Source organism: Fundulus heteroclitus, chromosome 10 (assembly GCF_011125445.2).
Source record: "Fundulus heteroclitus isolate FHET01 chromosome 10, MU-UCD_Fhet_4.1, whole genome shotgun sequence".
Lineage (NCBI taxonomy): Eukaryota > Metazoa > Chordata > Actinopteri > Cyprinodontiformes > Fundulidae > Fundulus > Fundulus heteroclitus.
The window spans coordinates 12,331,981-12,355,169 of NC_046370.1; the positions used below are offsets into that span (position 1 = coordinate 12,331,981).

General features: G+C 41.3%; 2 protein-coding genes across 3 annotated transcripts in view; one reads left to right on the forward strand and one right to left on the reverse strand.

The window, feature by feature from the left end:
- LOC105926482 (carbohydrate sulfotransferase 15) overlaps positions 1–12,122 on the forward strand; it is a 57,138-nt gene extending 45,016 nt beyond the window's left edge. For both annotated transcript variants that reach the window (XM_012862847.3, XM_012862846.3), the window contains 4 exons: positions 4,743–4,899; positions 7,512–7,668; positions 10,898–11,045; positions 11,609–12,122. In XM_012862847.3, coding sequence (XP_012718301.1) covers positions 4,743–4,899; positions 7,512–7,668; positions 10,898–11,045; positions 11,609–11,808 — 662 coding nt within the window. In that variant the 3' untranslated portion in view covers positions 11,809–12,122. The remainder of the gene's footprint in view (positions 1–4,742; positions 4,900–7,511; positions 7,669–10,897; positions 11,046–11,608) is intronic.
- Positions 12,123–16,920: 4,798 nt separating this feature from the next.
- LOC118564418 lies at positions 16,921–20,624 on the reverse strand. The gene is made up of 2 exons (XM_036142579.1): positions 18,268–20,624; positions 16,921–17,765 (listed from the first exon to the last, which is right to left on the reverse strand). Exons 1-2 carry the CDS (start codon positions 20,622–20,624, stop codon positions 17,114–17,116), a joined length of 3,009 nt encoding a protein of 1,002 aa, XP_035998472.1. The 3' UTR covers positions 16,921–17,113.
- Between the last annotated feature and the right edge of the window lie 2,565 nt (positions 20,625–23,189).

Here is a 23,189-nt window from a genome sequence, read left to right on the forward strand (position 1 = left end):
AGCATCCTGCACCTTCATTTGTAATCTTATTTCTCAGAGGCTGCAGGTAGCGGCGCTGCTCTGCAGGAGCCACGTTTGCTTCAGCACGGGAGGGTACTTTTTTTTCCTTTTTTTTTTAAAATAAAAAATATATTAAATATTTTTAATGCTGGACGTCCTTCTATCTCACTTAGCCACTTAGAGGGCTCCATAAAGGAATCATTGTTTTTCTGAGTCCGACCAGCAGTAATATCCACAGCAGGGTGGAGAAGCCTACAAACCTCCTTCCTCTATCAGCATATCCTGTTTCCAGCCTCGCTGCTCCTATCTGTTCCTGTCTTTTCCCAGCGTCCAAACGCTATGTCAAAGAAACGACTCAGCTGGGAAGGAAAACTGATTTAACGTTTCAACAATGGTCTTTTCACACTGCACCGGGTAGAGCTTAGCGTGCTGCGCTGTTTTGTTTCCCTCTTTAAATAAGTAATCCTTGTAACGTGTCGGGGGGAGCATGCCAAAAGCCCACTCGGTATTCACTCGGTGCTGTGGGAGAGCCCAGCAAGGTGCAGGCCTCCGGCCAGGATCTTTGCTCCCTGATTCTCTTTAGCTGGCGGTCAGGTTGGAGCACCGCAGGAACGACGGTCTGGCTCCTTCATTTGTTCAGCGTGCCACGCAGCAAAACGAACCCCCTTCAGCTGACACGGGGACCTTTAAATAGGCTCGATCACAGTGTGTATCATTTCGGGCATTTGTACCGGTCCAGTTTCACATTCACCGCTGTCCGCGCAGAAAATAAGTCCTGTAAAAAAAAAAAAAAGAGAGAGAGAGAGAGAGAGAGAGAGAGAGAGAGAGAGAGAGAGAGAGAGAGAGAGAGAGAGATAAGGCTTCACTTTGCAGATAACAGCATAATGAAGGCACAGACGGCCTAATGAATCCTGAATATCACTACTCGGTGCAGCCTGATAAAGTTGCTGGGCTCAAATTGTTGAAGAAAGGATGTCATTTGACTGGATATGAGCACCACGACTGTCATTGTGCTGACTGCAGTCACGCCGCAGTTTTCTCCTCACCGTCAAAGATGCAATTATGATGGCTATTGGTCTGTTTGTGTGCTCATGAGAACTTGTTTCTGGAGAGCTTTGAGCGTGTGCTCGTTGCATTTATATTAGATGACTGAGTGGGACTTTTATGGCCGATCCTTGTTTTCTAAGGAACAAAATTAAGGGAAAAAAAACTGTGCCTTGCAAAAGTATTGGTACCCTTTGAACTGTTTTACATTCTGTCACGTAACAACCATAAAATTTGTTGTATTATGCCTGGATATTATGTTACAGAAATAACATGGTTTTGGATTTTTTTTATACCAGTAAGAATCAAAAAACAGGACTTTACATTTATAACATGCCTCTCTGTATGAATACTTGACTCCCACTGTGGCTCTGGCTGTGGTCACTGTTCTCATGGGAGGCTCTACCGCTCCCCTCAAATCTTTGGCAGGTTTTTCTTCCACGACCGTCCGGTATTTATCTCCATCCTGGTGCTCATAGACACAGACCAGATTCTCTGTCCCTACAGTAGAAAAGGTTCGCCACAGCGGGAGGTTTCCTGCCACCTTGTTTCTCTGTTGGGATAATATGTGATCAATAAGAGCTGCAGAAATCCACAAATCTGGTGCCAGCATCTACCTACAGGACAAGTGTTAGCCATTCAAACTGTAAATCTGGCACATTTGGAAGACTGCCAAGAAGAAGAACACCATCACTAACTTGACTCTAGCCAGATTCATATCGCTCCGCCTAGCTTCACTCACATCCATCTGGGACCTCTCCCATAGAGAGTGATTTCTCCAACCAATTTTACTGTCCAGCCAATCAGGACGCAGGGCTGGAGTTTCATAGATGTGACGTAGTGGAGAAGCGACCGTGAGACTGATTCAGACCACAATTGCGGCTCGCATCGAGGAAGCAAGCGTTAATATTGATGCTGCCATTTCTTCCGTGTTGTCCAATCTACCTAATATTGTTTCATTAAAAGAACATCAGAGAACGGCTCTGAAGGCTTTTGTTGGTGGAAACCATGTTTTCGCCCTTCCCCCGACCGGATTTGGCAAGTTTTGTTTTCCGGGGCGCGCCCGTTGCGGAGCGGTTAGCGTGAACCATATTAGGAGGCCTTTAGTCCTCGACGCGGTCGGCCCGGGATCGACTCCAACCCATGGTGCTTTGCCGCCTGTCTTCCCCCCTCTTCCTGTCAGCTCACTGTCAATAGAACGTGTGCCACAAGAGCCGCAAACACATTTAAAAAAAAAAAAGTTTTGTTTTTTCCTGTGTCGCTCTCACAGCGTCACGGGTTAGCTTCGGTGTGAGTGGTTGAAATAGCACGTCGATAAAGATGACAGACAAGTGGCTTATCCAATCATATGCAAGGATTTTTGATAATGCCCTGCCTTCAGAAAAGGCAATTCCTATGGCGAGGTCCCAGATGGATGTGAGTGGAGCTAGGCGGAGCGAAATACATCTGGCTAGAGTCAGGTTAAACCTTCACACCTCAGCATAGTGAACCTGGAGGTGGCAGCATCATGCATCAGAGTATATTCATGTCATAAAATTGTCAAGTCAAAGTCTTGGCCTAAATCCAACTGAGAATCTTTTGCAAAACTTAAAAATTGATCTTGGCAGATAATCTCCATGTAGTCCGACTGAGCTTCTGCTATTTTGAAAAAACAAGAATGGACAAAAATCTCCATCTCTAGGTAGATAAATACCAAAGCTGGTAGATAAATACCCCAAAAGACTTTCAGCTGTAACATAAATATTGACTCGGTCGATTGAATGCCAATGTATGCATAGGTTTCAGGTTTTTATTTGTAAAAAAAAAACAAAATAATAGAAAACTATGTCTCATTTTGCAACGGCTTCATGACTAAATGCTACTTTGTTTTGGCCTTCACAAAAAAATGATAAAATACAATGAGTTTTTAATGTGACAAAATACAGAAAGGTTCAAGGGCTATAAATTCTTTAGCATAGCACGTGTTTCTATTTATTAAGAGAACCCTGCTGAAAGAAATTGCAATGAGTTAACTCCTAAATATCAGCATTCATTTACTCTTATATAGCATTTACCAAAACTAAGATCTGGGCCCTTGTGGTTGGAGCACATTTCTGTGGGATGTAGGGAAGTCTGGGTGTAGGCGTCACAACTCAGCATCAGGTTTCAGTTTGATAGTCAGGGCGTTGGCCTTCAGTTTGTAAAGCTGGGTTTAAAACGAGAGGTGAGACAAGCATTTAACAATCAGTAATTTAAAGATGAAAATATGAAAGACAATTGCGTTAATATATAAACCAAAGGTTTGGAGGAATACTTGCAAAACGTATACAGATTTTCATCTTGCAAAAAAAAAAAAAAAAAACTGCTGTGAGAATTATCAGTAGAAAGTTGTACAGAGAACCAACAAATCCACTATTCCTAAACGTAAAATGTATTACATTTTATGACTTAGTGACCTATTATATCTCGCATGTTTAAAATACACATTACCAAAACATTTGTAAAAATTACTTATTAAAAGAGATTGCATTTGGAAGTTGAGAGGATGAGACATAAAAAAAACAAAAGTCAGAACTAATCTGATGGTACATTGCATTTCTGTTTATGGAATTAATATGTGGTCAAATTTATCTAATGAAACAAATTTTTATTTCAAAGAAAATAATCAAAGAAAATATATGGACTGCATTAAGAAGGATGATATTTTTCTCCTTTTTGCCAGCTTTTGTTATAGGAACCTTCCACCTATTTGCATTTAAATTGTTTTGTTCATATAAAAAAGTGATATGTTCGTTTTAACTGTTATGAAAAAAAATAAATGAATACAGATCGGCACAAAGAAACCTGACTGCACAGCACACGCACAACAGACAACTATATTCTTGTTTTGAAGGGAGATAAGATGAATAGAGATGCACCAATCAGACAACAACTTCCATAACAAAAGATGTTGTCGCTCTACCTGGCAGTGCTAAGTATGGTCCATTCACAGACTGGAAAAGTTTGGATTTTTGAGTTTCAGTCCGGCCAATCGCCAATCAGGGCTGATCATGTTAAAATTGTGAATCAGCCTGTCACCCTGTGCTGAACTGGCTCTAAAGAAATTCCTGAATGTCTCTTAATTTACATGAATTATCGCTCTCCTACACAGGATCCGAGCATTAAAGGAAAAGAAAAATACTCTTAAAATTGCTCATTTGAATGTGTTCCTGCACAGGACTCTTTGAAAATGTGTACATGTAGTATGTAACTGTTTCTGCTGAAACTAAGCTCTCGCTTAATGATGGTAAAAAATATGGTGAATTTCTTCCTATTAAAATCTGTAAATTAGAAAAACCTTAGTTACATCTAAGTTATTCAAATTGTACTGCAACATGAAAGCTTCAGCCACTGTAACCAAAGGGACATCTGCATTCCACATGGCGCTGCTATAAACCCTTTAAAACATGCGGTTGGTTTAACTTTGTAACAAAAACAGCCAGATGCTGTAGAAAGACCTCAAGGGTGGAGCAAGCCACAGCAACTTTGGAATTATTACTTAGAGGAAAATCTCCAAAAACATGAGCTCTATACCTCTCAAACTATGATAAAAGTAGTAGAAAAATGTCCCAACGTGTGTTTTGCCTTGAGACGCAGCAGTTTTAAAAGTCCGATTGTACTTGTTCTTCATTTCAACCACTGTGTTTTTTTTGTTTTTGTTTTTTTTTTGTTTTTTGCAGGAGAAGCCAGCGCCTCCACCATGTGGGATAACAACGCCTGGGTGTATTTCTATGAAAACACCACAGAGGGAGAGCCTCTTTTTCTCATCCAGGACTTCATCCACGCTGTGCAGCCTGAGGCCCGCTTCATCGTCATGCTCAGGGACCCAGTGGAAAGGTTTGAAGAATTTCTTTCACGCTGCCCTCAGTTGGCTCGGAAATGCCTGTAATGATGCAGCTCTGAAACGTGCCCCCTTTTACAGCTGTTTACCCTGCTGACACTGACAGACACTTCTCTGCTTTATGGGAAACAAGAGCGCTGCTGTTATGAAGGATGTGTGGAGCTTTTACCGGGGCTGGCTGTCACATAAGTTTCATTGTGATGCGTTTATTAGGCCTGTGCCGAGCTCACTCCGGAAATGCTGACACTCATTTTAAACTAGGTTTTCTTGAATTATTTGTTTTCTTGTTAACATTTTTATTTTTTTTCACACCAAAGAACATCAGAGAAGGGTCTCTTTGGTTATCTTTGTTGATCACCGCATGTGCACCAGTTGTGGGGAGCAATGGATTGCATGGTTGATTTGATTAACCATGCCACTTTCATTATGTGAAAATTGTTTAGGACCTCTTTGTGTGTGTGCGTGTGTGCGTGTGTGTGTGTGTGTGTGTGTGTGTGTGTGTGTGTGTGTGTGTGTGTGTGTGTTTATTGTGACATAAGCCAGACAAACGAGACCAGTAAAGACAAGGAAAATGCAAAAATAGTAATAAGCTGAGTCCAGTGTAGTCCATTGAACTTGACTTTGTAAAGTGCCTTGAGATGACATGTTTCATGATTTGGCGCTATATAAATAAATTGAATTGAATTAACTATACACAGTGCAGTATGTGTGTTGTAATAACATGGCAAATTATCTGATAGCCATGACTAAACTATAGGGAAAAAAAACTCAATTTAAATATTGTTAATAATAATATTGACGATGCTGAAAACAGTTGTATTCAAAAGTAAATCAATCGATAGGTAAATGAACAAATAAGTAAATGAGGAGAGGGCGAGTGTATTAAATCATTTATGTTTTTACCATTTAGAAACTGTCATTTCAACAACAAGCCACCAAAGGCATGGAGGGTGCAGCCCAAATACCTCAGAGCACACCCCAACACCCACCCTACCCTTCCCCTTTTCCAAATCCAGTTCGGAAAGAAAAATAATAATAAAGAAAAAAATATTTTAATGCTTCAATTAAGCGTCAACAGGTATGAGTTTCTCACAATATGATAACTTAGTGTGAAAATACCAGCTCCTTGAATAACGCAAGCTTGCTGTCTCTCATCTTCTCGTTCTTTGGTTTGATATCACCTGTCACCAAGTTAAAGTTAGTTATTAGCTCTGGGCGCAGCACTCCGCTCCCGTGGCCCGTTAGCGCTTTTTGTGTCATTCTTCAACCAATCTGATTAATTCATGATACCTGTCCATTAAAGTTACACCCCTGTCATTTATTTACAAGATAATAATTTCACAAGGCTTTTACTGGAGGAAAAAAGAAAACAAAAAAACAACATAATATTTACTGGACCGACCATATTAAAGGAGCAATAAGCAAAATGTCATTATTTAAGATAGAAAGAACTAAAAAATAGGGATTTGAAGAACTATAGGTAATATTTCAGATGGACTATGGTCTGACGTCACACACCATCTTTCTATGTTGCTCTCCAGTCTCTTGTTTACATAGGCGGGCTGGCTGGGTGTGGCTTGGTGGCAGCTATAGTGGAGGTAAAGAGAGGCATGGCTTGTCACACATCTTGTTTTGGTCTACAGACAGCACTCAAAACAAGAAACATGGAGGATACAAAAAAGCAGACTGTGCTGTAATCAGTTAAGCTATGAAAAGGAGCAAAAAAATGCATCTTTTAACACAAAATTTGAACTATCGCTTATTGCTCCTGAAAGAGTAAATTGTTGTGTTGAGATACCCGACCTTTAGTGTGCCCTCCCCAAATATTTTATCACCAGCTGCCAATGACTGCATATTGTATAAAACAGCATTAATGAGGGAAAATTGTGATAGGGTCACGGTTTGCATGTATACTGAGAGGAATAATATATGTTATGTTGCTAAACTGCTCTTTTTTTTAAAATAAATACTCATTAAAACTGATAGAGGGCAAAGCTAATAAAACACCAAAGTGGTTCTTACATCAAAGCAGTTAAAGTCCTCCACCATCTGCTGTTTTTTTTTACAGAAAAAAATATTTTACAGTTTGTAACTCTCTTGTCTGTCTGTTTTAACTTTACTGCATTTTATTTGTCTATTTTAATTTTACATTTATTTTCAGTTGTATGTGTACAGCACATAGTTGAACTTTGTTCTTGTAAAGTGCTTTATAAATAAATGTGGTAAGGTATAGTAAGGTAAACCTCTAAACTAAAAATGTGTTTTTGCTTCATGATATTTGCTGTTGCATTGTGCATTTACTTACTGGTAAAAAAAAACAAAAAATTTTTTTTTTTCAATTTCTGACTCTGTTCGGCAGCTTACTGAGGCATAATTTATTTATTTTTCCATTTTACACAGGGACTTCATACTAAGAAAAAATAGTACTGATGGGATTCCCAAAGTTTTGCATTGGTTACAGCCTTCTAAGAAAGTGGAGCAAAAAGAATGATTACTCTTTAATGCACATAAATAAAATACATCCAGTCAACATCAATCAGCCTTCAGCTGAGATCTTCACGAACCTGAAAAAGAGATGAGTTAACAGTCCCTCTCTATTTTCTTCTAGGCTTTACTCTGACTACCTTTACTTTGGAATTGCCAATAAGTCTGCGGAGGATTTCCACGAGAAGGTGTCAGAGTCCCTGCAGCTATTCGATGGGTGCCTGACGGAGTTCACAATGCGCTCCTGTGTCTACAACACCACTGTCAACAACGCAATGCCAGTGAGTGGTCCCTCCTTCCTCCTTTTGTCTGACAGCCCCGCTCTAAAGCAAGATTTAGCCACCAGTTTATCAATTGGTGGGAAAGGGGGAAACAGAAAAGGTTAGAAAAAGGCAAGAAGGAGGGAATTCCGCACTTCATTAGCACATGTTAAAGACCTTAATGAAAGAAACATAAGCCTCTCTGGCTACGACAAAACCAAGTTGAGCAAAGCTATGAACTTCCTACAAAAACCTCAGACCAAATCTTTAGAGTCAGCCAGTCCAGAGCCCTTGTGTTAGGATCCCGGCCAGCTTTTCCCACAGTACCCTGTAGCAGACTGGATTAGAGTTGGAGGAGAAGAAGGAGTCTGGTCAGTCCTCTTTTGGCTCCACGCACAAACTGTCTGGTATTTCCAGATCCTGCTCTCCAGCTGCCTCCGACAAGCTCCGTGACCCTGTGGGGGCAATGCTTGCTCTCCGCAGCTGTTCTCACAGTTCATCCACTGATATCAGTTATTAATGCATGTTGAAAAGGACGACAGCTGTTCTCTTGGTAGCTTCAGATTATTAAAATGATGAATGTGATGAAGCAAGAGACCTTGAAATAGCCTAAATTGATGTGAGTAGGAGGTTGATCAAATTACTGGTTTGAGCTGTAATCAGTGATTTATCTATGTTAAACTAAATTAAGCTTCATAAATCATTTTGTCTCATAATCTCAAAACCTATCATTTGTGTGACTTTTATCTTGGTGGGGAAAGTAATGCATGGAGGTCCACCAGGCTTATACTACGGTGGGGGAAACCCTGGAGTGTCCCGATAGCAGTTTTTTCCAGACCCAGATAAATAGATACTCACCCGACATGGATTGTCTGTATCCATCTATTCCACGTTTCTGGTGTACTTGCTGAAAACTTGGTCTTTGAATTCCGTATCATGTTGAGTCTTTAAATGCTTTATTTAACTTTATGTTAAAAGACGCATTTTTGCCCCTCTTCATAGCTTAGCTGAGCACAGCACAGAGTCTGCTTTTTTAGTATCCTTCGTGTTTTCCTTGAAATGTCTCCAAACCACAGACATTTTAACCCCCTCCTGCTATCTAATTTATGTCTTCTTCCTTTATTTGGAGGGTCAGCAAACAATCTCTTGGTGTATTAGCACCACCACCTGGTGTGGAATGGCATCTAGCCTTAGAGTTGCAGTGTAGTCCTAGCCTCGTGAGACCATCCTGATCTTGCGAGCTTTCAAGGTTTCACTCGCAGATCAGTCTGGCTACTCTCCGTTAAAGAAAATTTGGAGCCGTTCACCAAACGAACGTCCAATCAGCGTTGGCTTTGAGGCGGGTTGAGGTGTGACGCAACGGGAAGCGCGTCAGTTCAGTCTAAAGAACATGGCGGCTTCAGCCGATGAAACTAGCGTTAGCGTGACTATCGAGCAAGTTTTATCGGAATTACAGAGTATTTCTTTGCTGAGCTAATGAGCCTTTACCTGCAGCAGCAACAGTAGCTTGGCTTGTGGTTGTGTTTTCGTCGTCGCTCTGTTACGAGCGACGACGAATCTGATTGGTTCATTTGGCCCGTCTATCACCAACATAGGCCAATCAGCTAACCAGTATTTTCGCCCCTTCCCAAAATTACTTCAACGGAAGGTTTCCAGATGGATATGCGGAGCAAATCTATCTGGCGGAGTCAGGTAAGTGTAGTCCAGCCCAGGAGAAAAATTAAGCGCAAAATTGGTATCGGGTTGGTTGTTTGAGTCCTTCATGCGAGCCCGATACCAGTATTGGTACACCACTAATTGGTACCCACCTTACACAATTTATATTGAATGTGAGTAAAGTTTAGCTGTTTTAGCATAGATCCTTCCTCATCTTGTCATCTTTCAATTCATTGTTTGCAGAGTGAAATTATTTTATGGTACAAAGGTTAAGAAAGAAAAATCACAGTACTATATTGGTACCGTGGGGCAAGAAAGACAATCCTCAAAAATCTTTGACTGCAGGAACATTGAAAAAAACTGGATGAACAAAACTTGTGAAAAACAAATTATACTCCTGTAGTATGGACTAGGGGCAGGGCTGCAAAACAGAAGCTGATTCTTCCAACAAAAACATCCCAACAACTCCCAAACCTTGGTGGGAAAATATGACAGTCTTATGAAGCCAAGCTTGAACCTTGGGCAACTGTTCTTAAAATGATATTGGGCTCAAAACAGCTCTGAATATGAGCAAATAATCAAGGAGAAACATGGTGGCGACAGCATCGTTATCTGGGGTTGCTTTTTTTTTATAGATAGATCTTGGATTTTTGTCAACATGTATGAAAATCTGAACAGTCGCAAATGACTCAAAGCTTCAGATGCCTGCAGAAATTTAGATATGAATATGCTTTTTTATTTTTCACTATCACAGTGAGTTCAAATGATTTAGCAGCGTTGATACTTGGGACCACGTATGCCATTTGCAAGCACCTACTAAAGAATGCTGAATGGTATAATGAAATAAAAAGGTACTTCACAAGTTGAACCATGTGCTTTTTGCTGTTTAAAAAAAAAAATCCTTCTAGCAGGTTTGTTTTTCTGTTGAATTTTGCAGAATAAATGTAACAATTTAAGTGGAGAATATTATTAAAAATAGTTTATTCTGGTCCCATTTTGTTACATCACAAGTACCTGACATTTTAACAGCGGCGTGTACACTGTATTTCTCAGGACTTCAAGACTTTATTTAGAATCAACTGTCCAAATTTAACACCACCTGAAGATTGTAAAAAAAATCTAGTAGGAAATGTCTGGAATAAATGTTATCATTTATCTACCCATTAATATCTACTTCATATTGCTCAATAACTTAAGGAAAGGCGCATAGACAAAAATATCCTGTAATAATTATTAAAGGACGCTTTATAGTGAGAGAACAAGCATTTCAATTATTATCAAAACTGATTTAAAATCTAACATTTATTTGTTCTTAATTGGAGACCACCTCTGGGAGTGATTTTTCACTATTGTTTTACTTTTGTTTGCACAGCCCATAGATGACATTATCTCTCAGGATTCCCCCAAATAAACATGTGCACTTGCTTTCATGGTGATGCTCACAGGGAAGATCAAGGAAAGCTTTGTAAAATACCTCTATTTGACCCTCTTCATGAGGAGGTTTCATGCAGCCCCACGTTCCTCTGCAAAGGAAGCAATACCTAAGACCAAGCCTGATTATCTTGTGTTGCTCTTCTTGTTTTCTTCCCAACAGGTGAGATTGCAAGTTGGCCTTTACATTGTATACCTAATTGACTGGCTGACCGTCTTCAGCAAGGAACAAATCCTGGTCTTGAGACTGGAGGACCACGCCTCGAACAGGAAATACACAATGCACAAAGTCTTTGATTTTCTTAACCTCGGTAAGCGTTTTAAAGATTCAGGTGGATCTAAGGGTGGTGGCAGCATGCTTTCAATGAGGCTTTTCTTCTGGAAATGCATCTTCACACGCACTCACTGTCCAGTCTGACCGACCTTGAAAGTATTTTACATAAAAATGTGTAAAAACCACACATACCCTCAACGATTGGTTGCTACAATTGCAGTGAAAGATGATTTTACAAAGTATTGAATCAAGCCATTGATTTTTATCTATGAAAAAAGTTTAAATTTCATCCTTTTCCTCCCAATTCTTAATTATGGCCTATCAAAATAAAGTATTAAAGTAAATAAGGTATTTTTTAATTGAACTTGATTTGAAATTTGTGTTTCTCTATCATGTAACATGCAAATGAAATATAGAAGTTTGTGGTTGTAACCAGGCTAAACACAATGGGAAAAAGCTTAAAGGGTGCAAATACTATTGCAAAGATCTCTGTGTTATGTTTGTTTCTGCGAGGAGTCATTTCTGACGGATGGGCCATTCCTCTATTTCTTCCTGGGTGCAGGAAAAGCAGGGAAGTGACACTATTTGTGTGTTTTACAGGGCCATTGTCGAAGGAAATAGAATCACAAATCACAAGAAGCCCGGCATCAAATACTCGGAGACCAGCTGACAAAAACCTGGGACCCATGCTGCCTATCACTAAAGAGATTCTGCGCGACTTCTACAAGCCGTTTAATGAGAAACTGGCTAAAGTTCTGCAAAACGACACCTTCCTCTGGGAGAATAACTCGAAACTCTGAATGGACTGCCTTCAACAACAAAAAAAAGAAAGAATGAAGAGCCCCATTTTTCGGGGTGTCAACTCTTTTAAGTGCCCGTAATAAAACAAAAAAACAACAACAACTAAGCAATTTATTGTAAATTATTTTCTAAGTTATAAATGCAGGTATGAATCAAAGACAGAAAATAACAGCACAAGCAACTGTGGTGGTTTTCTGTGACTGTTTGTGAGATGAGAAAGATTGATTGAATGTAAGTGATGCGGGGGAGATCTACAGGTCTGTGTTTGATGTCCAGATATATAAAATTAAATTGTGAATTTTAAAATATGGAACAAAAGGTCTCCTGTGTTTTTACTGGACTGATTAATAAGGGTAACATCAAAGCAAAACTTAAAAGGTACTTACCATTGTTTGGTATTACAGTCATGCCTCATGCCTGAGCACTGATAAGGAGCAAATCCTTCTGAACACAGATGATCAGTGAGACAACAGCACCCTCTTCTGTAAAATTCATGTCACTGCAATAAAAGAACTGGAAAGAGTAGGAGGCTCCTATCTAATAATAATAATAATTGAACTTCATTGATCTCATAATGGAGAAATTCCTTTCTGCATCTTAACCCATCCACTTGGGGAGCAATCAGGGGTTACAGGACTTGCTCAGGGACCCAGAGTGACAAACCGGGTACTTACAACCTTCTCACAGCGCAAGCGCACTGCTCTAACCACTAGGCCGCCACTCCCACTATACCTATGGGATCTATCTTATTTATCTTTGAAGTCCTTGGGTGATAGGTGGAGTCAGTCCATCACAGAGACACACAGGACAGACAACCATACATGTACACTCATACCTAAGGGCAATTTAGAGAGACCAAATCAACCTAATGTTCCTATTTTTGGACTTTCAATGAAGCCGGAGTACTTTGTTGCTGAAACACCTCACGCAGGGATTTGAACCCAGGACCTTCTCACAACATGGTAACAGTATATCACCTTGCTGCTCACCATTAATGATGTTTAAATTTAAATATATATATATATATATATATATATATATATATATATATATATATATATATATATATATATATATGTATTTAATGATTTTGGTTCTTCCAAAAGTTTAAAAAGAGAGAAAGAGTAAAAACAAGTGTTTGGAATGAATATGCCAGCATGACAAATATATACAACTTTAAAGGTGCATTTATTGTTTTCCAAACTCACAGCTTTAGTTCAACTGAGAGGTTTGCATGCACTCTACAGATTAAATACCATGCAAATTGCTAGTTTTTATTTAGGTATTTGATTAAACCATGCATTTTATCAGGTTGACTATAAAGCATGATATTATGATATATATATAGCCACATTATATGCGTTAAAAAGACAAAAAAAAAACCGTTAGATCATGATAAAATAAGGTTATGTACACCAAGCCTCCATCCTGATAATGTTTTTATTTTGTGGATAGAAATAGCCCCAGGGCATCATGACCTGATATAAACAGACCTGGCGCCATCTAGCGACAGTATCGCAGAACTATCAAAATAAATTAAACAATGCCGGACTGAGCCTGACCCTCTGAAATGCCTTACATTTAGGCGTGATCGAGGACCAACTGTTATTAATGAAATGAAATGATATATCAGCAACTATAAGAGCCTCATATCAGAAACTTCTTTCACGTCAACTCGATCATATCTGAGCAATCGACAGGTTTAGCGTCCACTTCTGTGAACATCAGCGGTCATACCGTTTTCCCAGCGACATTCCAGTCTTTCCCTCTTGGAATATTTTTTTTTTAGCATTTTTTCCCCCCATTAGATCTTGGAATGTTCTTCATTCTTTCGCCTGGAGATGCTAATAGCTAGCTGCCTTCTTCTTTTAACCCCTGCTGTGCATGCGCAGTACGTAGTTAAAATCGTAAATAAACACGTAAGACTTTATTTGCAAACAAATTGAGGAAAAACAAAGCATAAAACACCAAAATAACATCTAATACATCAACAGGACGTGATCATTTTTCATAAAAACTTTGTATGCAACCAGAGAGAGCTACTGACATATAAATAAAAAAAAGTCAAATAACGTGGCCATACACCTTTAAGCTCAAATACAGTTTTGGGCCAACTTACAGATTTCTTGTTTTTCTTCATCACACTTGAATGTTTCAGCTTATCAAAGACATTGTAATGTAATGGAAACATAACCTAAGTCAATTTAAAAAATGCTGTTTTAAAATGATAATTTCATTTGTAAAAAAAAAAAAAAAAAAGCCATTCAAACCAACTTAACACTATATAAAAATGTTATCGAATCCCATTATCAAATCATATATTAACCACCTTTTTAGAAGGCTGATTTCAAGTAAACTAGCCATGCCCCAGACCAGATCACTGCAAACCTGTTGAATAAACAATCACTTCGGCAGAACTCGCCTGAAGACATGAAGTAGGTGAAAAATGTCAAGAAGATATATTTTTTTAAAAATCAAGAAAGTATAAGAAACAAACTCATACATTTACACATCTGGAAAGGTTAAAAAAGCATTTTTTTAAGTTGTGGGAGTCTAGTTTTGCACAGTGAGAGCGACTATTCATAAACAGTGAAAACACAAACCTTGGTGGTGAACCAAGCTTCCTAGGATTTGCAGACCTACCTTTAAATGCCGACCTCACCTGTGTTTTTTGAGAAAGGATATGAAACATACTGGTCAAAAATGGCCTGCCACATTTCCCCAAAAAAAGCATCTTTGGATTGCTAAAACCTTTAAAAATTTTACTACTGAGACAAGAAAGTAGCTAATGACTGTTTTTAAAGGTTTGCTTCTGGTTACATTTGGTGTAAAACAGTGTTTCAGATGAAAATCCAAATTAATCAACCATCATGGTGTTTCACTCACCTTACTGTGAATTACTTGTGATTGAAAAAGCTAATTTGGGTGGTGTTCGGTTGTCTGGTGTATTGATACATTAACAGAAATGTATTTGAAGTCCGGCTATATCCACCAGAGGGCAGACAGTTCTTAAGAACAATATTTTTCAAATCAAAACAGTTCTCATTTTCAAACCATTAAAAACAAGTCAGTTGTCAGGAATCGGGTCTTTTTTTCTGCGGCAGTTCCCATGTTCTGCCAATTTCAATTGGAAAAATGTTACAATTACCAGAAAACTTTCAGTCAGAGCTTTATAACTTTACAAGATCAATTTAATGTCCATGCAACAATAGAATTGCTAAGGTAACTCTTATTTTACACTGTTATACATACCAAGGAGATTTTTCTTTCTCTCTTTAATCAATACCATCTGAGAAGAAAATAAGTCACTGAATTAAATTTGCATATGTTATTTAGATCTGGGCAATTCCTCTGTCTGGGTTATGGCATTCAGCACGAATGGATGCCTCCAGCAAACTTTAATTTCCTTGGAATTCACAATAATTAGTAAAACTTTCTGCAGCTAAGTCTGTGCTGTATCAGAATACAGTGACTGACAGCAACCTGGAAGATCACTGCCCAAAGAAAACCCCAGGAAAGCGTCTTTCAAATGCACATTTGTAGTCCAACATCTGGCTTTTCCAATGCTTTTTATTGCTTCTGTGCTGAATTTTGGACTTGGTATGACAAAAATACGACATGTTGCCATGGAGAGTTATAGTTTCCTCAGCAGCTAGAAGTTCTTTCAATCAACCATCTCATGTGGAACTAATTTATTATGGCAACAAAGACTTAATACTTTGCATTGAAAACAGCAATTTTGAAACGGATGTTCACTCCAACACCGACCCGAGGGAATCAGGATAACAAAACTCCATAAACAGCAAGAGAGTTATCTATAAGACTTTGACAGGGAACCATTAGCACATATAAGCAGGGCAAAGATAGGAAATAAAAAAAAGTAGCAGTTACATGTAAGCAAACAGCAGCAAAAATACTCCCCCCCCCCCCAAAAAAAAAAAAAAAAAAAAAAACATGAATACGGTCTTAATAATAATAAAAATCTATCTTTTTTTTGGGGGGAGGGGGGGAATTATATGTATATGTGCTGCATGGTGTAAACTAAAAGATCTAATAACCTATGCATTGCATATGCAAATTTATTGAGATAATTAATTCCAACAGACAATGCTAAATTACTTCTTATTATATTAAAATAAGGAAAGCGAAGCCCATGAAGAGTTGTTTAGAACATGACTCAATCGTTAACAAAGAACAGAAACTGGCAAAAGAAACTGAGAAATTAAAGGAACACTAATAATTATAATAATGTGAAAATACATGATTCAGCAACAGAAAGCCCTTCTCACTGAATAACTTAGTGTTGAAGGGATGGCTTAGATTAACACAAAGTGAGGCACAATTGTCAAGTGGCAGAACAACGATACGTGATTTTTTTTTACTATCATTTACAAATTAAAATATGAAGTGTTGCGTGCAGCAGATGTGTTTAGGCCCTCTACTTTGATACATCTAAATTAAATTCATTGCAACGTTGTGGTATATTAAATTGCAGTGCTTGCAATGTGCCTCACCTGACCACATGTGTCATCTACATGGCTTATCTCTTTCTTTCAAAAGTGGCCTAATTCTTCCACAAAGTTCTGATTTCAGTGCTTAACTGTTCAGTCTTAGTTGTCCTCCACACATAGCCTCTAAAAACACATGTCCTTTTGCTTTCATTTGACCAGAATGCCTTCTTCCATGTGTTCTTAGGTCCCCCCTGCACATCTTGCAGCCAACTTATGGCAAACATCTTTCCACTCCAGAAAAGGCCAAATTTGTTGAGGACACGACTTACAATTGTCTCTGTAGCTTCTCCAGAGTAACCACGGGCCTCTTGGTTGCTTCTCTGATAAATGCACTCCTTGCTCTGCTTGTCATATTGTCAAGTTTTGATCTATTATTTTGTGCAATTCCCCACTTGAAAGGGACAGTCCCTCCACATGAAGATTTTAACAGGATTTCACTCAAACAGCCATGGGATCGGTTCTTTGTCTTTTATTTACCATTCTTTGGTTGGCAGTAAACAGGTGAAAAACCGGCTGTCCTTCACAGTTTTGTGGAGGGCTTGATCTTGCACAAATACCTTGATTTCAAAGATGAAGTTCCTTGGTTTTGTGGTCCTCTTTAATGCTCCTTCCACTGTCTAAAGACAACAGAGCCAGGTACTGGCATGCTCAGATTGCTTGGAAGATTTGTTCCACCTGGTTCACCACTGATTGAATGGGAGGAGCTCCCAGGCAGTTTGTCAGCACACCTCCCACTCGATCTTCCCACGGGAACCGATGGAAAGATCGTAAATCAGCACCTGCTTACTGCCGGTCAGCTCCGAGTTTGGTCCTCAACTGGTAGTAAGACAACCAGGCGTCGAACATCTCTGTGCAGAACCGTGGTTTGGGTAGCTTCTTTCAGGACTTTGGCGGATGGCCGATTTAGTGTGGGTTTCGTGACAGGAAGGCAGGAGCTTTGGACCACTTTGACGTTTACGTCCCGAACAATGCCCTTAGCATCTGGATTTACGCTCACCACCCGTCCTAGCTTGAATTGGCCCCTCACTGCATTTTGGTCGCACAACCAGACAATATCTCCGATAGCAACGTTGCGATGCAGAGTGTGCCATTTACTTCTCAGAAATAAGTTTGGGCCGGCAAGCTGGCTCCAAGACCTCCAGAACTTGTTGACCTGGTTCTGCATTTCTCTGAGTCTCTTATAAGGGTAGTTTGCAAAGTCAAATGTTCTGATCTCACCGCTTGGAGAGGCTCGGCCCAGGAGAAGTGTGTTGGGTGACACATACTGCACGCTTTCTTCATGGCTCTGCACCCTGGCGTCTATTGGGCATTCGTTGGCAAGGTTTGCAGCAAGTTGTAGTGTTGTCTGAAGCTCGCTGTAGCTGAGGCCAGTGTTGTTGCCCAGGCTCTGGAGTGCCTTCTTGAGAATGCGGACAGCGGCTTCAGCAGCCCCATTTCGGTGAGGTGAGTCAGCAGGGTGAATTATCCACTCCCACTTGGTACCTTTTTGAGCCGACATCTCTTCTATTGAAGTTCTATTCTGAGTATCCAAGAACTGGTACAACTCTTAGGACAGGTTTAGCTCCAATGAAGTTTGTCCCCGGGTCGGACCAGATCTTTCTTGGGTGCCCTCTTATTGCAGTAAAGCGTTGGTAAGCCATCAAGAAGCTCTCTGTCGACATCGTGTTGACCAAGTCTGCATGAATTGCCCTGCTGGCCATACAGCTGAAGACGACACCCCACACTTTCATTGAGACCCGTTTCTTGATGTCATCTTTGACATGATACGGTCCGAAGAGGTCGACTGTAGTGAACTCGAACGGGGCTGCAGGTGTAGTTCTTTCAGGAGGTAGGTCAGCCATTACTTGTTTGCAACTTCTTGCTCTTGACTTTTTGCAGAAAAGGCAGTTCTCCACTACTTTTTGGGCAATTTTCCTCCCTTGGATGACCCAGGCTTTCCTCCTCATTTTCAGCAGGGTTGCAGCCACACTTTCATGACCCTCATCGTGCGCCTCCCGTGCCAATAAAGTAGAGACCCATGCATTACAAGGCAGAAGGGGAACTGCAGCGCCATCCTCCCTGAAGCCATGGATTCTCCCACCGCAAACTAGTAACCCAGATTCTGGTTCTCTGTACACAACCAAGCGGTCCGTAGTGGTAGCTGGGAACGTCACCCCTTCTTGAGCAGCAAGATAGATGTCTCTTATTGCTTCTTGACGTTCTGTGGCGGTGATAACTCCTTTTGTGGGAATCGCCTCCCACTTTGGGTTCTCAATGGACTTTGTTGCAGATGCAAACTTTTTGGCGGCTCTCCAGATAAAAGCAACAGTCTTGATTAGACACTTTAGGCTACTAAAGCGCCTCTCACTCACCAAGTTTAGGACAGCTGCACCAGCAGGAAGTCGTCCCACAAGACTTGGAAGACTTTTTTTCGCTTGGGCTCTTGTGAGTGCTGCCACAAATGACTTCTTTTGCATATTGTTAATGCTTTCTCGAGCTGTCACAGACACATCTTTTGACGACATAACTGGCCACTCGCTCTCTGGAAGATGTAGAAACTCTGGCCCTTGCTGCCACTCTGAATGGGCATCAAGTTCCTTTGGCCCAGCTCCTCTAGTGATAATGTCGGCTATGTTGAGTGGTCCAGGGATCCACCACCAGTCCTGTAGCCGTGTGCTTTCTTGGATCTCTCCAATTCTATTGGCAAAGAAAGTCTGAAATCCATAGCTTTCACGCTGGATAGCTCCAAGAACAGTCTGACTGTCTAACAAATGGTACCACCTTTTTATCTGGATCTGGGTATGCTGTTCAAAGTACTTTTTCAGCCGGCATGCAAAAACTGCACCGCAAAGTTCTGCTTTGACCGCATCCCCCTTCTGGTCTAAAGGTGTCAGCTTTGCTTTTGATTCCACTAGTCGAATTGTTAATTGTTTGTTACAGTTCCACCGCAGGTAGAGGACAGCACCATAGGAGCTTTCACTGCCATCTGAAAAAGTGACAGCGACTGGTTCAGTTGTTGCCTTTGGTGGAGTAAGGGCTCTTGGGAACCTTACTTTGCTTAGCTGGACGTACTCCTCAAAAATTCCAATAGCATCTTTGCGGAGCTCATCTGACAGAGGAAGGTCCCATGTGTCCTTGACCATGCTACACTTTGGTTTTGCCTCTTGGAATGCCCTTCGGACCAAGATAGCCCCTCTTTGTTTTGATGGTGTTGCCAGGCCAACTGGGTCATACAAACCAGCAACTTGACTCAACAGTTCACGTCTTGTCAGCGGGTCTGGTGTCTGCGTTCGTACTTCTTCTAGCAGCAAGTCTTGCCCAAGTCTCATCTTTTTCTTTCGCCTGGAGAAGTTGACCCTCACCATGACATGCAACATGTCTTCATCCACAATGTAGCCGAGACCCAGCGCCTTGTTGTCTTCCTCCTTAAGCTGGTTCGGCAGGACAACAATATTTGGTGATGCCTTTTCTCGTTCTCCTTTACCTTGACCTGAGAAGATCCAAGGCTTCAATGCAAACCCTCCTGCTTTTAGAATTAGCTCCACATTCTTTGTGATGACTTCAAGTCTTTCACGGCAGTTGTGGGATGTTAAGATGTCATCGACGTAGATATGCTCATTTAATACTTGCCATTCTTCTGTGAGGTGGTTGAATTGAGGCAGGTTAGCGGTCTCCCTCATGGCAAGTTGTGCTATGCAACCAGCTGGTTTGTCCCCAATATTCACTCTGCTTACGGCGTACTGTTCTAGCTCATCACCCTCTGAATCACGCCACAAGAACCGGTGTAGATGGACTTCCCTCTCCTCAAGCCACACAGAATTATACATTTTCCTGACGTCTCCTAGAGCGGCGAAGGAGCCTTGGCGGAACTTGAGGAGGACAGCTCGGATCGGGTTGAGAACGTCAGGGCCTTTCATTAGAAAGTCATTGAGACTCTGGCCTTTGTACTTCTGACTGCTATTCCAGACAAGTCTTACTGGAGTTGTAACAGAGTGGGGGTTGGGTGCTATAAGATGACTAATATACCAGACAGGTCCATTCCAGTTGGCTAGATCCTCTTTGGTCAGCTTTTTTGCAGCCCGGCGGTCAACCATTTCATGAACTTGAGCACTGTAGGCTTTTTTCCACTGCGGTTCTTTGGCGAGCTGTCTCTCTGTTCTGAGGAAGGTTCCCTCCACTGCTTTTCTGTTGTTTGGCAATGTAGATGGGTCCATGAGCCATGGATATCTTGCATGCCAGTGTGGGCTATCACTGTGGTCATCAGCACCAACATAAGTCAGGCCACCCTTTACAACTTCCAGCTCCCTTTCTTCTGCCAGAGTCATTTCTTTGCCACCAGGTTGACAACTGCCGCAGCGACATCCTCCACATTTTGGGGTGCAAGGGGCACCAATGCTATCCCATCTCCACCATTCAACAAAATCCCGAGTGGTAATAGCAGAACAAGAAGACTTGATGGTAGGTTTGTCGCAAATATGTTCTTCATACATCAATGCTGCTGTTCTCATTGACCTGGCGAAGTGCGCTCTGGACTGGTGTGCTGTAACTGTAGCTTCTTCAAACAGACAAGGGTGTGTCCCTGCAATTGTCTTTCCCAATGGCCCATCCCATAGCACAAGGTCCCCAACAGTGCGTATTTTCTGTGGGACCAGTCGCCCTTCTTTATGGCTTATCAAAAGCTGTATCTGTCTTGGTCTCACAAGTTCACTTTGGGGGACATCTGGAAAGAACTTTTGGAGTCTTTTAGCTGTCACATGTTTGTGGATCTCTGCAATGCTGTCCAAACCATAGCAGAGGAGTTGGTGGGATCTGAAGTTGCCTTGCTCTGTGCGGACCCGGATCTTTAGGAGGTACCGTTTTGTGGTAACTTGAACTTTCATTCCTCCCACACCGTGGACAACAAGGGTTATGGCTTCACTTCTAAGGTTCAAACGATCAGCTGCATCATGAGTTATGTAATTTGTATCTGATGCCAGGTCGATCAAAGTCCCAATTTTTTGTCCTGCATTGGCTGTGACCTCTAAGAGCATCATGATGACTGGCCACTCCACGATTCCATTCTCTGCTAGAAGACTGGGTTGGTTGGACACGAGGGAGGTTCTGGCTATAGTGTTGCAAAAGGCATTGCGATACTTCTCTACAAGTTCAGGTGAGAGGCTTTTAATGAACTCTTCTTGAGCTTGGGTGTAACTCTCTCTTGTGTCACCTCCCACTTTGCTGTTGTTGGACCTCTGGACGACATTCCCTTTGGACGCATCAGCTCTCGGGCAAAGATAATAGTGGTGTTCTGCAGCACGCGGTTCTCTGCAGTCTGGCCTTCTGCACAGAAACTCTGATTTACAACAATCACCTTCATTATGAATCTCCAGGCATTTTTTGCAGGCTCCCAGCTTCCTGACAGCATCTCTTTTCTCTGACAGCTTAAGCGCGCGAAACTTTTGGCAGAAGTATAGCCTTTTCTTATGCTTGCCGTCTCCGCAGACCACACATCCTTGAGCCTGGTTGCTCAGTTGGGTGGAAGTCCTGGTTCGAGCTTGCCGATGCTCAGGTTTTGGTTCCTCCTCTCTCAGTTGGTCCAGCTTCTCATAGATGCCTTCTTGACCTTGAAGAAACTTGAGGAGGTAGTCAAATCGCCTGTCTTCTTCAGCTTCATCACCTTTGCCCGCTACATGAAGAAGCCATTCCTTCTTCAGGCCATCAGGAAGTTTACTCTCTATTGTTTTTGTTACAAGAGGGTTCTTTATTGCACCAGTCTTGCCAAGCTCGTTCAGATCGACCAGGGCTTTTTCTACAGATTGGATGAGCTCAACAATCCTCCTGGGCTGGTTCCCTTTAACTGCTTGGAGTCTTTGGAGCTCTTCTATTATCTCAAGGGCTATAGTTGTCTTATTTCCAAAGCGGTTCTCTAAAACCCGGAAAACCTCCTCAGCAGTTGTATAACTTGTAAGGCGGAGGTCTCGTCTTGTCTTCTCATCGACACTGTCGAGAAGTTGGAACTTTTTAATCTCTTTGGATCCAGTAGGTTCTCCCTGCATCTGGAGCGCTTCCCAATCTTTTTTCCACCGGTGAAACTCTCGGCGGATGCCAGAAAACTTTGGAAGGGCAGCTGGCTTTAATCTAATTGCTGGTACACAACTGATTGAAGTAGTACTTAATCTGCTGGTTTCTCCTCTGACGTGTGCCCCTATAAAGTCTGCTTGTCTTATTGTGAGCTTTGGCAGGATGGTTTCAAGGCCTTTGACACGACTCTGGAACTGTTGTTGCTCTGCTGGGGGGGCCCAGCACTTCCACTGTTTATGCACCTCCTTCGCAGCCTTCACAAGTTTCTCTAGTTGCCCGATCATGAAGAGATATGCATCTGGGTTTTTTCTTGGGTCCACAGCTCCCACGTTTTCTGCTTGCGACTCTGCTGTTGTAATTGCTTGTGTCAGTTCATATTCCCCGAAATTGGCCCACAATGTCTTTTGTATGAGGTCCTTTAGCTCTTCCAGTTTTATCTCACACTCATTGGCTGTTTTGGCCAAGTCCTTCTTTTGCTGCTCACTCAACTCCTCTGCATCAGAGTTTTCTTCAATACATTGCTCCTCTACATCATCGTTGGCTTCTAGGACTTTGCCAGCTTCTGCAGTGAGCTTCTTAAATATGTCTTTGAGCTCCTCTTCTGACATCATTGTATGTATTCGTAGCACATTATTGGCCAGACGGGAAAACTGACGCTTCGCTGATGTCCTTGCGGTCTTTAGCTGCTCCAACAGTAATGAATCAGCCATTTCAATCACGACAGCAGGGCGGGAACAATCTTTATTTTTGTCTCTATGGACACGTGTCCCACTTTTTCGGTCTTGCTAGCGGTTTTTCACTGTCAAGTTTTGATCTATTATTTTGTGCAA

Coding starts and splice junctions, on each gene's coding strand:
- LOC118564418 (XM_036142579.1), bottom strand. CDS start 20,624: ATGACTCTGGCAGAAGAAAGGGAGCTGGAAGTTGTAAAGGGTGGCCTG. Junction 17,766..18,267: donor GTGGCTGCAACCCTGCTGAA/AATGAGGAGGAA, acceptor CCCTGCTGACTC/ACCTCACCGAAATGGGGCTG.